Source organism: Apium graveolens, chromosome 8, assembly GCF_009905375.1.
Source record: "Apium graveolens cultivar Ventura chromosome 8, ASM990537v1, whole genome shotgun sequence".
Taxonomy (NCBI): domain Eukaryota; kingdom Viridiplantae; phylum Streptophyta; class Magnoliopsida; order Apiales; family Apiaceae; genus Apium; species Apium graveolens.
In genome coordinates this window covers 246,493,380-246,510,254 of record NC_133654.1, presented here as the reverse complement: position 1 = coordinate 246,510,254, position 16,875 = coordinate 246,493,380, and the positions used below count along the sequence as shown (strand labels likewise).

General features: G+C 34.4%; 1 protein-coding gene and 1 long non-coding RNA gene across 6 annotated transcripts; both read right to left on the bottom strand.

Moving 5' to 3' along the window:
* Positions 1-3,796: 3,796 nt before the first annotated feature.
* On the bottom strand, positions 3,797-4,411 carry LOC141680553 (uncharacterized). Its single transcript, XM_074486747.1, has one exon. The coding sequence runs from the start codon at positions 4,409-4,411 to the stop codon at positions 3,797-3,799; it is 615 nt and encodes a 204-aa protein (XP_074342848.1).
* Positions 4,412-7,945: 3,534 nt separating this feature from the next.
* LOC141676525 (uncharacterized) lies at positions 7,946-11,232 on the bottom strand. Of its 5 annotated transcripts, none has more exons than XR_012557064.1 (5): positions 10,703-11,232; positions 10,254-10,606; positions 9,552-10,022; positions 8,771-9,110; positions 7,946-8,159 (listed from the first exon to the last, which is right to left on the bottom strand). It is a non-coding gene; the product is annotated as an uncharacterized LOC141676525 (long non-coding RNA). The 5 variants fall into 5 exon arrangements; XR_012557066.1 differs by having other exon boundaries at positions 8,771-9,789; positions 9,873-10,022; XR_012557063.1 differs by having other exon boundaries at positions 8,771-10,022.
* Positions 11,233-16,875: the final 5,643 nt, after the last annotated feature.

The following is a 16,875-nucleotide window of genomic DNA, read 5'->3' as shown; positions in this document are numbered from 1 at the left end:
GTAGTTTGTTTGGGATAAAGAAAACAATCTGATATATATATATATAGATATAGGTGTTTAATGTAAAATTGAGGAAACAAAGTATACGAGAAAGCTGTGTTTTTTAATAATCCATACAATACAATATATAGAAAATTACAGATAAGAGAATGGCTAAAAACTAGGATCACACACAGTAATCCACTCCTACAATGACTCTAACCAACATCGTGCCTGCACCTACAACTTCTCTTTTAACTGATGATTTAAACAGATATGCAAGACTTATTCAAACGTGGAGTATACCACTCAGCTGAATAAAAACAATCAAATAAAACAATGCAAATAAATCAAATAAATGTTTCATATTATCCAACATGGGAGTGAAGATCCGCAAAGGAAAGCCCGACTCGGAACAGCACCGGGTCGAAAAGAAGCGAGAATGGGCTAAATCTATAGCAGACCTATTATCAATATATAATGTGACTGGACCTATTTCTTCCCCTGTGATCTTACTCAACAAATTCTTTAACCAAATCACCTGACAGGCAGCTGCGGTGGCAGCCATGAACTCTGCCTCGCAAGATGATAATACAACACACCTTTATTTCTGAGAGTCCCATGTTATGAGACTATTATTCAAATAAAAAACCATTCCCCCTGTGCTTTTTCTGTCGTCTGTTTGCCCAGCTAAGTCACTGTCTGAGTATCCCACGAGCATGTTGTTTGTATTGTGCCTGGAGTACACTAAACCAAAATCTAGAGTTCATTTAACATACCTGAGGATCCGCTTCACAGCATGTTTGTGCATAATAGTGGGCTTCTCCATAAAACGACTCACTATACCCACTGCGTAGGCAATGTCCGGGCGAGTGTGAACAAGATAACGCAACCCCTCGACCATACTTTTGTACTCCGTTGGATCCACCAGCGTGCCACCTTCATCTTTAGTAATGTGTTCCTTTGGGTCCATAGGATATTTAGTGGGATTACATTCTCCCATTCCTGCCTTCTCCAACACCTTGCGAGCATATCCCGTTTGTTTAAGCTCAATAAAATCATCCCCTTGATTCACTTCTATTCCCAAGTAGTACGTCAGCTTTCCCAGGTTGTTCATCTCGAACTGATCACTCATCTGTTGCTTAAACTCTTCAATGACAGCAATGCTGGTGCCTGTAATCAGTAGGTCGTCTACATATACTCCAATAATGAGTGTATCACTGCCTTTATTTTTAGTATATACCGCATACTCATGTGGGCACTTGGAAAAACCCATGATCTCAAGACTCTTGTTGAGCTTCGCATACCAGGCTCGCGGAGCCTGTCTTAAACCATAGAGTGCTTTTATCAGCTTGTAAACCAAGCGTTCTTGTCCCTCCTTGACAAATCCCTGTGGTTGAGTAACATAGACTTCTTCCTCTATCTCGCCATTCAGGAACGCTGTTTTAACATCTAAGTGATGTACCTCCCAACCATACTTTGCTGCCAAAGCCAACAGCAGCCTAACAGTCTCGAGTCTGGTGACAGGAGCGAATATTTCATCGAAATCCACTCCCCGTTCCTGAATGTATCCCTTCGCTACAAGCCTTGCCTTGTATTTTATTATTTCACCATGTGCATCTCGCTTGATCTTGTAGACCCACTTCAACCCAATCACCTTATAATCTGCAGGTAACTCCATTAGTTTCCAGGTATTATTTTGCTCGATGGAATTCATTTCTTGCTGCATTGCTTCCCTCCAGTTCTTCTCCTTGACAGCTTGCTCATAGTTTCTTGGCTCATCCACTCCCATTAATAACAACTCGTCATCTAATTCGATTTCTTCAGTATTGTTATATATGTCAACAATTGAAGCAAAATGTTTTGGTTCACTGCTAACTTCTGTTTCCGAGCTTTGAGTTCTTGATAGTGATGAGCCTCGTGTGCTTGACTGTGATTGAGGTGTACCCATCTCAGTTTCCGAATTAGAACTCAAATGCTGAGATGAACCTTGTATGCTTGACTGTGATTCTGGTGTACCCATCACAGTTTCCGAATCAGAGCTCAACTGCTGAGAAGCGTCAGTATATCATTCATTATTTGTGAAGTTGTCCACAACAGTGAATGTATGCTCACGACTACAGGTTAGAATACCTTGCTGAGCTTTGTTCCAGTTCCAAATTTTTCCCTCCTCGAAAATTACATCTCTGCTTACCAAGATACGATCCGTTTCTGGATCATATAAATGATAGGCTTTGGTTCCAGGCTCAGTTCCCAGATGCACCACCTCCTTGCTTCTATCTTCTAATTTCTTTGTGTAGAATCCTGGCACCTTCATGTGACCCAAGCACCCAAATATTTTTACATGTCTAATGTTCGGTTTCTCACCTTTCCATGCCTTGTAAGGTGTTTGTCCATTCATGGAGCGTGTGGGAAGCCTGTTAAGAAGATAGACAGAATGCCTCATAGCTTCTCCCCATAACGTCATCGGCAGCTCCATTTGTTTTAGTAGACTACGAGCCATAGCAACTACAGTGCGGTTTCTACGCTCTACTACTCCGTTCTGCTGAGGGGAGTATGGAGCCGTATACTGCCTTGTGATTCTATTTTCTGCACAAAAAGCCTCGAAATCTTTAGAACAAAATTCCCCTCCACGATCAGTTCTAAGAGTTTTAACCCGCTTCTCTGTTCCGTTCTCCACTCTAGCTTTAAAACTTTTAAACATTGCTAATGCCTCGTCCTTTCCCTTTAACATGTAAACCCACATCCAACGACTATAATTATCTACAAGAAGCAGAAAATACTTATTACCTCCCTTAGTTGCTGGTGAAATTGGACCACAGAGGTCTCCATGTACTAGCTCCAGTCCTTGCTTTGCGTGAAAATTTGATTGAGAAGGAAATGGCTTCCTTGCATGTTTTGCCATTAGACAGTCTGTGCAAACACCTTTTGGCTGAGAAAACTTAGGCATACCATGCACCATTTGCATCGAGTGCATCAACATCAAAGCTTGAAAATTAACGTGGCCTAAACGTGAATGCCATAACCAAGACATTTCTTCACAGCTTGTTTTCAAACATGTACCTTTTGTAGTCTCAATAATGATTTTATACAGTCTGTTAGGAGACCTCTTCACTTTCATAAGTAATTTTCTTTGTGTATCATACACCCATAAGTATTCACCATTTAGGACCACCTTATTCCCAACTTCAGAAAGGTGCCCAAGACTGATTATGTTATTTCGAAGCATGGGAATAAAATATACCTCATCGAGTATACGCTCCTCACCATTTTTGCACGAGAGAATAACAGATCCCTTTCCTTTACTATCCGCCGTCGATCTATCCCCGAACCTTACTTGACCTGTCACATTTTCGTTTAGCTCCTTAAACTTTGATCTTTGTCCGGTCATATGGTTGCTTGCTCCATTATCCAGATACCATAAATTCGACTCCACTTGTTCACTACTTTGTTTGAGCTTTGGTACCACCTTCCTTTCATTTATCAACATCAGGTCTTCTTTCGTTTCTCTGTGTTCAGTCAGCAATAAAGCAGGCCCATCATCTTCAACTTAATTCATATTTATTTCATGTTGTTGATCTCGTTCCTTTCGGGGTTTTTTACACTCAGCTGCGTAATGACCGTAAGCACTATAATTATAGCATCGTAGCCTGCTTTTGTCACGTCCAACACGACCACTGTTTCTTCCTCAGAATCTCTGGCTGGGGGAACCGTCAATATCACCTTTGTTGTTGTGTTTAATCCACTCGTCCCTTGTCAGTAACAACTTTCCATCAGCTCCTTCCCGTTTGGACCACTCCTCTTCTGTGAGTAAGAGCTATCCTCCCCCATCTTCTGTTTGTCCTTTCACACGTTCCTCGTGAGCCTTCAAGGAACCCACAGCTTCCTCAACTGACATGGTGTCTAAATCACCGAACTGTTCGATGGTAGAGACAATGTGGACAAATTTTGATGGTACAGCACGAAGCAGTTTTTTCACCACATAGCTCTCCTTCATCTCCTCTCCCAGAGCACGTATCTTAGTTACCATTCCGTTCAGCTTTAAATAGAACTCATCTAGCTGATCACTATCCTTCATACTCAAGGATTCAAACTCACTCCTTAGTGTCTGGATCCTGGCTTTTTTCACGCGCTCTGCTCCCTGACACATAGTCTCAATAGCCTCCCAGGCTTCTTTGGCTGTTTCTTTATTAGCCACAGATAACAGAATATCTTCAGGTATCCCCTGGTATATGGTAGCCAGGGCGATCTTGTCTTGTCTGTCATCAACTGCAGCTCCCTTTTCTTTGTTCTCGATTGCATTCCACACCCCCTGAGCCTTCATAAACACTTTCATCTTAAGTGCCCATGCTGTGTAGTTACTCCTGGCCAACATCGGATAATTCAACCCTATTGCTCCTTCCTTCAGCTTGCTAGTCTCCGTAGTTGTCATTTTTGGCATATACTTGGGCAGACAATAATCCTAGGCTCTGATACCAAATAAAGAAAATAATCTGATATATATATATAGATATAGGTGTTTAATGTAAAATTGAGGAAACAAAGTACACATGAAAGCTGTGTTTTTTAATAATCCATACAATACAATATATAGAAAACTACAGATAAGAGAATGGCTAAAATCTAGGATCACACACAGTAATCCACTCCTACAATGACTCTAACCAACATCGTGCATGCACCTACAACTTCTCTTCTAACTGATGATTTAAACAGATATACAAGACTTATTCAAACGTGGAGTATACCACTCAGCTGAATAAAAACAATCAAATAAAACAATGCAAATAAATCAAATAAATGTTTCATATTATCCAACACGGGAGTGAAGATCCGCAAAGGAAAGCCCGACTCGGAACAACACCGGGTCGAAAAGAAGCGAGAATGGGTTTGGGCTGGTCCAGCTGCATATTAGCAGAAGGAGCACAAAGCTTGGGCAGGGAACAGAGAATGAAGCCATATTGATTTATGAGTATCACAACTGATGAAATGAAAGTACGGAATAGAATGGAGATTAGAACTAGAAGAGAAGATTTGTAAGAGAAATTGGGCGGTAAAATTTATGATAAGAAGTGAATGTGAGAGTTAATGTAAGGGGGCGATACTTACAATATTGTGTGTTGAGTCATTTACGAGTTACCTTACCACCGGAAAGGAATGTCTGAAAGCTAATATGACTTCAAACATGTTTCACGGTTAAAGGTTGCTGATGGGACTCAAGAACTAAATTATGTTCAAGAAAACGATCATCAGCATAACAAAATATGGGGAGGAAATTCAGGAAGGATTGGGAGGTGAACAGTTGCATAACTCTGCAAATTTTGGTCTTATGTTTGGAACGTTTCTATTAATATACAAATGTCAAATGCCCTGAGGATCTCATTGCCACTGTGGGGACGACGGCAGAGTTGGCTGATGGTTTTGCCCATGGAAACCAATCCCTACGGTCGTTAGTACCCACTATTGTTGTTTTGTGGCCGCATTTGTGTTTGAGATGCTTGTTGCAGTTGAGCTGCTGCTGGTCTTGCTAATCCCATTGTAACGTATGAAGTTAAAGTTGGAGGCGGTGGTAGGGTGGTAGCACCATATCCATAGGACATGAGGCTAACAGGTTGGAGAAGCTGACCAATTCTTTAATATTTCTTATTCATAATATATAACAAAAAAATTAAAATCCAGAATTGTATAAAAAAATTATCAAAGAGGAGCGGGCATAAGGGCCTATTTTTCTTAAAGTAATTCAGTAAAGCACACATGTTAAATTAATCTTTTTGTTAAAAATTATAACAACTAGACTTCTACTAGGTACATACCTTTTAGCACAAGAATGATGTGATCATCTTCTAATCTGATCTCCCCTTCTTCTTGAGGGCTTAATCACAACTAGACTTCTCAACTTGGTGTTTAGGATGGCCCATAGATGTTCTAATCTACGGTCTGGATGGGATTACCAAAGTGAAACTTTATTTATATACCATCATCACAATCATGTAGGGAATATGGATAAAGAGTTTTTTTGTTTAGTCAATGGTAAAGAAATTTCTAGAATATTGTTATAAATTTTCTATTATATTTTACTGATTTTTTAATTTTTGATAGGAAATAGATTTTAATGATTATGAACTATTTTTTTCACAATATTGTACAATTTATTTATTCATTAATTAGTACCTCTGTGTATTCATTAATTAGTAATTTTTTATTTTATTTTTAAAATTCGTATATGGTAGTTTAAAGTGCATGATATTTATTGGGAAAAAAATAACATCTTTATTAAATCAATTTCTATCTCTTTACTTTTCGGTTTTAAAATAGGCACTAAATTAAAGTGGTATAATATGGTTTTAATACCATAGTGATGTGTGCAACAAATTTTGTTCTTATAAACAAAAATGTTGTGACTTAATATTGTGTTTAATTAAAATTTTAAGAAATTTATTTAAAATTTTAAAATCACATTTAATTTCTATTTTTGAAAATACCTTAAAATTCAATGGTATAAATAAAGCTTTAAAAAAATATTTTATAATACAATAAATTAAGATTTTAAAATAACAATAAAATAGTTGTGATATACATTTTAAATTATAAAAGGTATTAAATGTTCAAGAGATTTTATTATTTATTAAAATGTGTATTTTGGTAAATTTCTTGTTTATTTTAAATCATTTGATACACAACTTTACATTCCCCATATTTTGAATGATATTTCGAAAATTTTATTTTAAATCATAGATGTTTGCGAGGTTTTTATCAATAATTAATAATAATTTTTATTAGCTCTAAATATATATTTACAAATTGAGATGAGATTATAGATATTTGTTTAATTATGTCTTGTTTATCTTGCCATGTAAATTACTTGAGTTATGGATTGTGTTTGGATTTATGAAAATAACATATCCTAATTATAAGTACGTGCAATCCTAGACTTGTTATTACTTTTTTAGATAAGGACAACCCATCAGGAAAATTGATCCCCATTGCAAAGTGCGAGATAACCCCAATGTGTCATATTAAGAACAATACAGCGAATATAGGGCTACCAAAGCACACACTAAGTGTTTATGAGCGTCATCTGTGAGGACAACGCTCAAGAGGGCCTTTTCCATCTTCAGGCGCGCCTTGTGAAGGATCGGAGTCGTACGGAGGACTCCTTTAAGCCTAGGGCGCGCCCTAGGCATGGACAGCTCCTCCGGGGCTCTTTCTCCTCTCTTGTATGATTCTTATGCTTCATTTACTTCCTAGTTTAGTTGTGGGAGCAATATCCTTGCTAATTAGTTCAAGTCATTTCACTTGTGTTGCGGAGTGGTCACCCCGTACGGCCACACAGCACAGGGGCGCACCGTAGGGTTGTCTCGGTCATTTCCCCTGAGTCCGGATCATTCTTTGTTCCTTGACTACTTCAATCTTTCTCCCTTAGCTTAGAATCGTATTTTATAGACTTCTTATCAATACTTGTTCTTCATCGTCGTCTTGTAATATAGCGACTGTACGCCATAGATGACCTACAGCAACATCAAAAAAATGTTACAACAGGCCAAAAAAATGTTACCATAGCCACCCAAAAGACCTAAGGTAACATAAAATTTAAGTTTCTTTTTTTCGAGTTACCTTTGGCCCCTAAGGTAACATTTCCTTTACCCTAGTACAACATGGACTTTTTTGTTACAATAGACACCAAAGGTAACATCAATGTATGTCTATTGTATCACACTATGTATGTTACCTTTGCACTTTGAATTTGCAAAAAGAAGGGCCCACTTGTGGGGCCCACAGGTTGGCCCCATTTTTTATAATAATTTGTATGATATTAATTTGATGGGATTTGTTTGTAAATTGAACATATATACCATTAACATGCTTTTCATACATAAAAAGCAATACTACATGAAATTCTACTATTCGAAATCGACAATCCCAAAATATTAGTACATACAACAAAATGTATTACATCAAAACCAACTCAAACATTCAAACCATCACATATCTAAAACTATGATAACAACAATTATTTTAACTAAACAAAATAGTTCAGGTTCTTTACTAAACATTAGGAAGAAAAAAGATAAACTTAATAAAATAGTAATACTGGAAACTCTTCACATTCTCCTCGACTTTCGACGCAAGTGTTTGATCCACTTTTTGTTACGTGTCCCCCTTTACCAGCATGTCCCTAACTGCATAATACCCCAAAGATAATAATGCACAAATTAGTTAGACAACACAAATTGTGCTAACAAATTACCCAACCCCTAACACCAACATAACTTATAAGTATAAGAAAAAGTAGGAGATAGTGTAGAGAAGATGATAATATTTAAATTTAGCAAAAATTAATACATCATCAATTAACAAAAATTAAGATTTAGATCAATATACCAATTAACAAAAACATGAGTAAAACTAACGCATTAGCAACTATCTTTGTTGTTCCGGACTTTGCATTGTCACTGAAAATACATAACACGAGCTTATCTATCAGTGAAGACTGAAGAGACGGAAAGTATGGCAATATCACTGCAAACAAAATTGTATCCTCAAAGTTTACTAAGAGGTATAGCTCACAATTCTTCTAGGCTTCCACACATACAGAAGAAGAATAGCATATTAAGAAAAAGTCAGGGATGGGAAGCAGAAGACTCTTGTCCATACATTTATTGAATATTTCACAAAAACTTGATTTATAAATTACTTGTCAAAATAGATACTACCGTTATTCATCCAACATCACACACCCAATGACCTATCAAATATGAGATAATATAAGTGTAATAACAATAAGGCTTACATTAGATTTATTCAGCAAGATTTTGCAACTTGCACGCAACAATTAAGTTTAAAATCCATGAATTTGTTGCCTCAACAGCCTGACAGGATCTTGCTAGCTTCTCTGCATCAGTTCGCCTACTGTTGATAATCGAGATTCTATTACCCGAGTTACACATATCAGGTAGCTCCAGGCTATAAATTATGTATGTCAATAATACAGCTTCATTGCTTCCTGAAATTGACTTTCTGTGCAGAACTATTCCACCAGCAGCAATTAAAAGATCATGTAGATACCCTCTATATGAAGGTTGAAAGTCCCCAATAAAATAAAAATTGTACCCTTCAAATAGCTTTGCTTGCTGAAAGTAAAAAATAAACACTCGTTAACACTGTCTGTTGTGCTTTTATCTTTGGAAAACAAGCTAACTAAACATGCATAACTCTCTTTCTACTGTTTGTGTACTTCTAATTATCAGAGGGACTTTATGCAGTACATAAAATTAACATGCTGAACAGTTTCATATCCACCATCCAATTAGAAAAATAATGCATATGCATCTATAATTAGTTATCTTAAAGATGTGTTTAGAAAAATAAAAATAAAAAACAGATGTATATTCTACTTAAGCATAGTATTTACTCTCAGATTAGGGTGTAATGTTACCTTGCTCAGCCGAAATATAATACACTGAAGTTTTGGAACAGATAAACTACTCCCATTTCGAGATTCCAATAACTACACTCTCCGAAATACAACATAATACAAATTGTAAATATTGTAGCACAAAATTTTAAATAACCTTCTCGATATAAGCAACTGTTTATCGAGCATCCAATTGGTAATCATCCGGTAGACAAGCCGCCCCACCTTATTTGTCAAGCTCAAGCGCAAGTTCCTGTACCAGCAGATCAGTACTTGACAAGAACTAGGCCTTGAACCCAGCCTTAGACAGCTGATGTACCCTCTGTTTTAATACGACAGATTCTTCAGCAGTTTTACCAACTAACAAACTCCCTGTTGACCGAAAACTCACTCGCCTAAAGCTAAAATTAATATAGAGTACAACTAATTTTACTAAGGTGAATAGTGAATATGCGGAATTGACAATATCGAAACTGACCGGTCTTTTTCCAGCCAAGTAAATGTAGAGGATCAAGTCCTTGGTGAGTAACAGTGTTTACAAACTCCTCCCAAAGATACCGGCTTCGAGTAGCTAGCTCCCACTTAGGCGTACCAGTCATCTTGTGTACCATCCATATGTACCCCTGTCCTACAACATCAAACTTCAAATGTTAGAGTTTACTAATCCTGCAAGTAAACAAATAAATAAACTAGTAATTACTGTATTTTTAAATATGAGATCTAGGCTAAAATTGTTGATTGCACTGTTAGTAGAATGGAAGAGGCATTCTTGATCCTTATAATATTAGCCAATAATACTTGTATGATATAACACCACCAAATAGAAAAAACCATAAAACAATGAGATGTACAGACTTACTTGTGTAGCAAGACCAATAGCCACTAGTTTTGAGCTACATCTGACCATATAAACAGTTGATCGGAATCTCAAAACATGAACATAACTGTGAGATCTTAATGAGTAGAAATGGATAGCTGTAAGAGAATGAATAACAGCTCAAACACGAGGTTCATATTTATCCCTTAATGAACTATCCATGCCATGTTGTACTGGATCAGAACATCTTATCTCTTCACTTGCCACAACCAAGAGCAGAGGATGCAAATCCATGAATCTTTCACAACCATCGCACTTTGCAGGGATGGGCTGCATCTGCAAGAAAGTGACAGCATCATCTCGACGTGAGACCAATTCAGTGACATTTGAAGCATCTACAACAACAACAACCTTCAAATGTCAGAGTTTACTAATCCTCCAAGTAAACAAAAAAAATAAATAAATATTCAGCTATTAAATACAGTAATTACATCATGGGATTACAACTTTTATTTACGTGCGCTTGTGGCGCCAGCACAGGGAACAACAGCGTCCACAATAGCAACAGAGAGATCAGACTCTAAAAGGAACTTGTGAGCAATAGTCAACCCGATGATACCAGAGATGCATATCGAGAAGGTCTTACTAGATTCAAACTTATGAAACTCAAAATTTAAAATCCAAATTAAAGAAGCCCTAAAATCAAAGAAAAACATGAATTACGTGAACTTTAAGTGAAGAAATCGAGTCATATTAACTGAAAATAAGAAACCCCCAATTGGAAAAGCCCTTGCCAAACTATATTGAAAAACCCTAATTTGAAGAAGAAAATTACTTTAGATGAAGAGATTTATAGAGAGGCTATGTATGAGAGAGAGGTTTAAGAGAGAGAGGGAGAATTTTAGGAAGAGTACAAGAGAGGGAGAAGAGGAAGAGAGGCTATGTATGAGAGAGAGGTTTAAGAGAGAGAGAGAGAGAGTTTTAGGAAGAGTACAGGAGAGGGAGAAGAGGAACAGAGGGTAATGACGACATAGAAAATGGGTTGGGCGGCTTTCATCAAAAAAAGGGCGCTCTGTTTGATTTTTTTTTTAAATTTTGCTCCCTTTTAAAAATTTCAGGTCTCCAAAAAAAGTATATAATTTATAATTTATTATTGTAGTAAATAATATTGAAAACATTATTTTAGAACAAAATTATTTATGTATTTTGTTACTTACATAAATCTGTATATTTATATTTTAATAAATTTTATTTTTAAAAATGTGTACATCAATGCTCGTATCAGAATGGAAGAGAATTATAATATTTTAATTTTTTATTACTTTTAAACTTTTATATTAAAATTTTTAAATTTTGACTTTCTAAAATTTTACCCAGGTCAGTCCAAAAAACTACTGCTTCTCCAAAAGTTTTGAGCCTACTTTAGTCCGCCTGATCGAGAGCCCAATATCGCTATTTTTTATTAAACTTTTAAGTTTAAATAGTGTTCAAATTTTTTTAATAATAAAAAATTATCAGTTACTAATTAGTACAATTTACAAAATTTTGTAACATCAAAAATACTAGGTTGCAGTAGGCTAAGATGAGCATACCTAAGGTAACATAATTTTGTAACACGCGTGATTAAACCATTGCGATAGGCCATCTATGGCGTAGTGTGTCGTGGCATCGTTGTCGTAGCGGCCATCGCGTACTTTCTTTATCCTGGTTATTTTGATCTCCCATTGTGATGGTCGTCGTAATCCTTCATATAAAACTTTACCAATCGCCATTATAACTCTTCATCGTCAACAATTGTCGTAAGCGACTCTCATATAGGGTAAACGCTATAGGGCGCGCCCGACGCTCCTGAGACGCGTTCTCCGAAGCTCGTCCCTCTTCTACCTCGACGTTGATCCAACCCATTTTCTGAAAAGATCGGAAAAATTATTTATTATGATATTATGGTACAACATCCTGCAATTGTAATGAAAAAGAATCTATTGTCTATCCATCCAAATCAATTTTAGTAGTTGTAACATGTCAAACAATTAGACTATGCAAGGATATCCAACATTATACCAACATCACTTTTATCATATATTGGCATAACCGTTTTAACATCTTAAGGTTCGACGCGTATTCAGAACCACAAATCTTAATAACATTCACTGTTTCATATTTCGTTGCAATTTAGTGCATATCAATAAGTTGATAGTTCTTTGATAAACACAGTCAATACACTTGCAATAACCAATAATATATGCTTCCAATTTCCTATCATATTTTCACAATGGATCATTTTGATGTTAAGAACAGAGAACGATACGAAGGAGTATAGATCACAAAAAGATAAAGATAAAGTGTGCACAAAATAATCACAATAATAAGGACCAAAAACCTGACAAAAAGAATGTCTCAATTTAAAATAATGAGTAAAAGACAAGACTTGTGGTACCAAACCAATAAACAGTAAAACCCCTAATTTTTATACATATAATCATATAATACAATAAAGCTTATATATTAACATTTAAATCAACATGTGGACCATAAAATAAAGAGAATTACCCATGTAATCCAGTACTAGCTTAAACTCGTGCTATGCATGGGATTGCGTATTAATTTCATCAAATAAATTATCACAACTTTGAAACTTACTTTTTTGAACAAATTAAGGGTAGTTTGCTATAATAATTTTCATTTTTTTCGTAATCCATTGTTGTATAATTAGAAAAAATTTTGTTTGTTATATATATATATTTTTCTACTATTTTAATTTTTAATATATTTTTTAATTATAATGTTGATAAAGTGTGTTTATTGTAATATATTTTTACTAAATTTATTTATTATTAGATTATGTCTTTTATCTATTTAGTATTCACTATTTTTATCATAATCGAAGTGTTTTTAGTTTAGTTCTACGTATCACATTTACAACAAATACCAAATAATTTTGACCGTTAATTATGTTTTTATTTTAACGGTTCGTATATTTTATAAAGTATTACTACCAACCAAATATCCTCCTTAAACTAATTATATATATGATATAATTTCAAATCCATCTCATAGTAGGGGCACATGGATGATTAGAATTTTAGCATTCCGGGCAAGCGTTTATGTATATTTATTTTTTAACGTAACTTATTACAAAAGTTTTTATTAACCAAAAACATACCAAAAATTAAACATACCACTGAATTATAGAGTATATGATTCTATCAATGAAAAAAATGATGAATCGAAGTGAAACTGTTATGTGAATTGTGATTGGGGTGATATATCGCATCTGAAAAGTTAAAAGAATTAGAGTATAATATATAAATGGACTCGAATCTAGAGCCTAGATCGAATGAAGTACATACAATGGACCTTGACTGAAGATAAGAACTCTAAATTGGAAATTATAAAAAAAATATAATATATACATACAAAAATATATAAACTTATTAATAAATCGGATCGGCCTAAATCCATATCCTCACCATTTATAGTCAGATTTTTCTTATTGGAAAATATCTCTGGTCGAAATTTTAATAGGTCGATTGATATCCGCAGATTGGATCAGGCCTGTTCGGATTTTCGCTCCATTGACAAGCCTACTCGGGATTTAAGTATATATAGCAAGAACTTCATGCCATCACTAACTAATATTACGATCGGTTTTTAATTTTAGTTTATTTAATAATTTAATTTTTTTTCAAATGAATATGCTGAATTATCATGTCACACCCATTTGTTTTTGTTATCGTAAACGGTCAAAACTAACAAAAGTTAGGTAAGGTGTGTAAAAGGATGGGCCAATTAAACATAGGTTCAGAAAATACTATTTTTCACAATATTTTACAATTTATTTATTAATTAGTTAGTACCTTCGTGTATTCATTAATTAGTAATTTTTTATTTTACTTTTTTAAATTTGTATATAGTAGTTTAAAGTGCATCATATTTATTGGGAAAAAAATAAATTCTTTGTTAAATCGATTTCTATCTTTTTACTTTTCAGTTTTAAAATAGACACTAAATTAAAGTGGTATAATATGGATTTAACACCATAGTTATGTGTGCAACAGATTTTGTTCTTATAAACAAAAATGTTATGACTTAAGATTGTGTTTAATTAAAATTTTAAGAAATTTATTTAAAATTTTAAAATCACATTTAATTTCTATTTTTGAAAATACCTTAAAATTCAATGGTATAAATAAAGATTTAAAAGAATATTTTATAATACAATCAATTAAGATTTTAAAATAACAATAAAAAAGTTGTGATATTCATTTTAAATTATAAAAGGTATTAAAAGTTCATGAGATTTTATTATTTATTAAAATGTGTATTTTGGTAAATTTCTTGTTTATTTTAAATCATTTGATACACAACTATACATTCCCCGTATTTTGAATGATATTTTGAAAAATTTATTTTAAATCATAGATGTTTGCGAGGTTTTTATCAATAATTAATAATAATTTTTATTACCTCTAAATATATATTTACAATTTGAGATGAGATTATAGATACTTGTTTGGTTATGTCTCGTTTATCTTGCCATGTAAATTACTTGAGTTATGGATTGTCTTTGGATTTATGAAAATAACATTTCCTAATTACAAGTACCTGCAATCCTAGACTTGTTATTACTTTTTTAGATAAGGACAACCCATCAGGCGGAAAAATGATCCCTAATATAAGTGCAAAGTGCGAGTTAACCCCAATGTGTCCTAGTAAGGACAACTCAACGAATACATATACACGGCTACCAAAGCACACACAAATTGTTTATGAGCGTTCCCCTATAAGGACAACGCTCAAGAGGGCCTTTTCCTACTTCGGACGCGCCTTGTGCAGGATTGGAGTCGTACAGAGGACTCATTTATGCCTAGGGCGCGCCCTAGGCATGGAGAGCTCCTCCGGAGCTCCTTCTCCTCTCTTGTATGATTCTTATGCTTCATCTACTTCCGTGTTTAGTTGTGGGAGGAATATCCTTGCTAATTATTTCAAGTCATTTCACTTGTGTTGCGGAGTGGTCACCCCTTATGGCCACATAGCATGGGGCGCGCCGTAGGGTAGTCTGGATCATTTCCCCTGAGTCCGGGGCATTCTTTGTTCCTTGACTACTTCAATCTTTCTCCCTTAGCTTAGAATCGTATTTTATAGACTTCTTATCAATACTTGTTCTTCATCTTCGTCTTGTAATATAGCGACTGTAGTGGCATCGTTGTCGTATCGGCCATCGCGTACTTTCTTTATCATAATTATTTTGATCTCCCATTGTGATGGTCATCGTAATCATTCATATAAAATTTTACCAATCGCCGTTATAACTCTTCATCGTCAACAGTTGTTGTAAGCGACTCCCACATAGGGTAAACTTTATAGGGCGCGCTCGACGCTCCTGAGACGCGTTCTCCGAAACTCGTTAGTCTTCTTCCTCTTCTCTGATTCAACCCATTTTCTTAAAGATTGAAAAAAAATATTTATTATGATTTTATGGTAAAACATCCTGCGATTGTAATGAAAAGAAATCTATTGTCTATCCATCCGAATCAATTTTAGTAGTTGTAACTTGTCAAATAATTAGACTATGCAAGGATATCCAACATTGTACCAACATCACTTTTATCATACATTGGCATAACTGTTTTAACATCTAAAGGTTCGACGCGTATTCAGAACAACAAATCTTAATAACCTTCTTTGTTCCATGTTTCGTTGCAATTTAGTGCAGATCAATAAGTTGATAATTCTTTGATTAGCACGGTCAATATACTTGCAATAACCAATAATATATGCTTCCAATTTCCTATAATATTTTCACAATGAATCATTTTGATGTTAAGAACAGAGAATGATAGGAAGGAGTATAGATCACAAAAAGATAAGATAAAGTGTGCACAAAATAATCATAAAAATAAGGACCCAAAACCTGACAAAAAGAATGTCTCAATTTAAAATAATGAGTAAAAGACAAGACTTGTGGTACCAAACCAATAAATAGTAAAACTCCTAATTCTTATACATATAATCATATAATACAATAAAGCTTATATTTTAAAATTTAAATCAACATGTGGGCCATGAAATAAAGAGAATTACCCCTGTAATCCAGAACTAGCTTAAACTCGTGCTATGCACGGGATTGCGTATTAATTTTATCAAATAAATTACTATAACTTTGAAACTTACTTTTTCGAACAAGTTAAGACTAGTTTGCTATAATAATTTTCATTTTTTCTCGTAATCCATTGTTGTGTAATTAGTAAATTATTTGTTTGTTATGTATACATATTTTTTTACTATTTTAATTTTTAATATATTTTTTAATTATAATGTTGTTAAAGTGTGTTTATTATAATATATTTTTACTACATTTATTTACTATTATATTACGTCTTTTATCTATTTAGTATTGAGTGTTTTTATCATAATCGAAGTGTTTTTAGTTTAGTTCTACTTATCACATTTACAACAAGTACCAAATAATTTTGACCGTTAATTTTGTTTTTATTCTAACGGTTCGTATGTTTTATAGTGTATTACTACCAACCAAATATCCTACTTAAACTAGCTATATATAAGATATAATTTCAAATCCATCTCATAGTACGGGCACATCGATGATTAAAATTTTAGCATTCCGGGCAAGCATTTATGTATATTTATTTTTTAACGTAAC

Coding starts and splice junctions, on each gene's coding strand:
- LOC141680553 (XM_074486747.1), bottom strand. CDS start 4,411: ATGACAACTACGGAGACTAGCAAGCTGAAGGAAGGAGCAATAGGGTTG.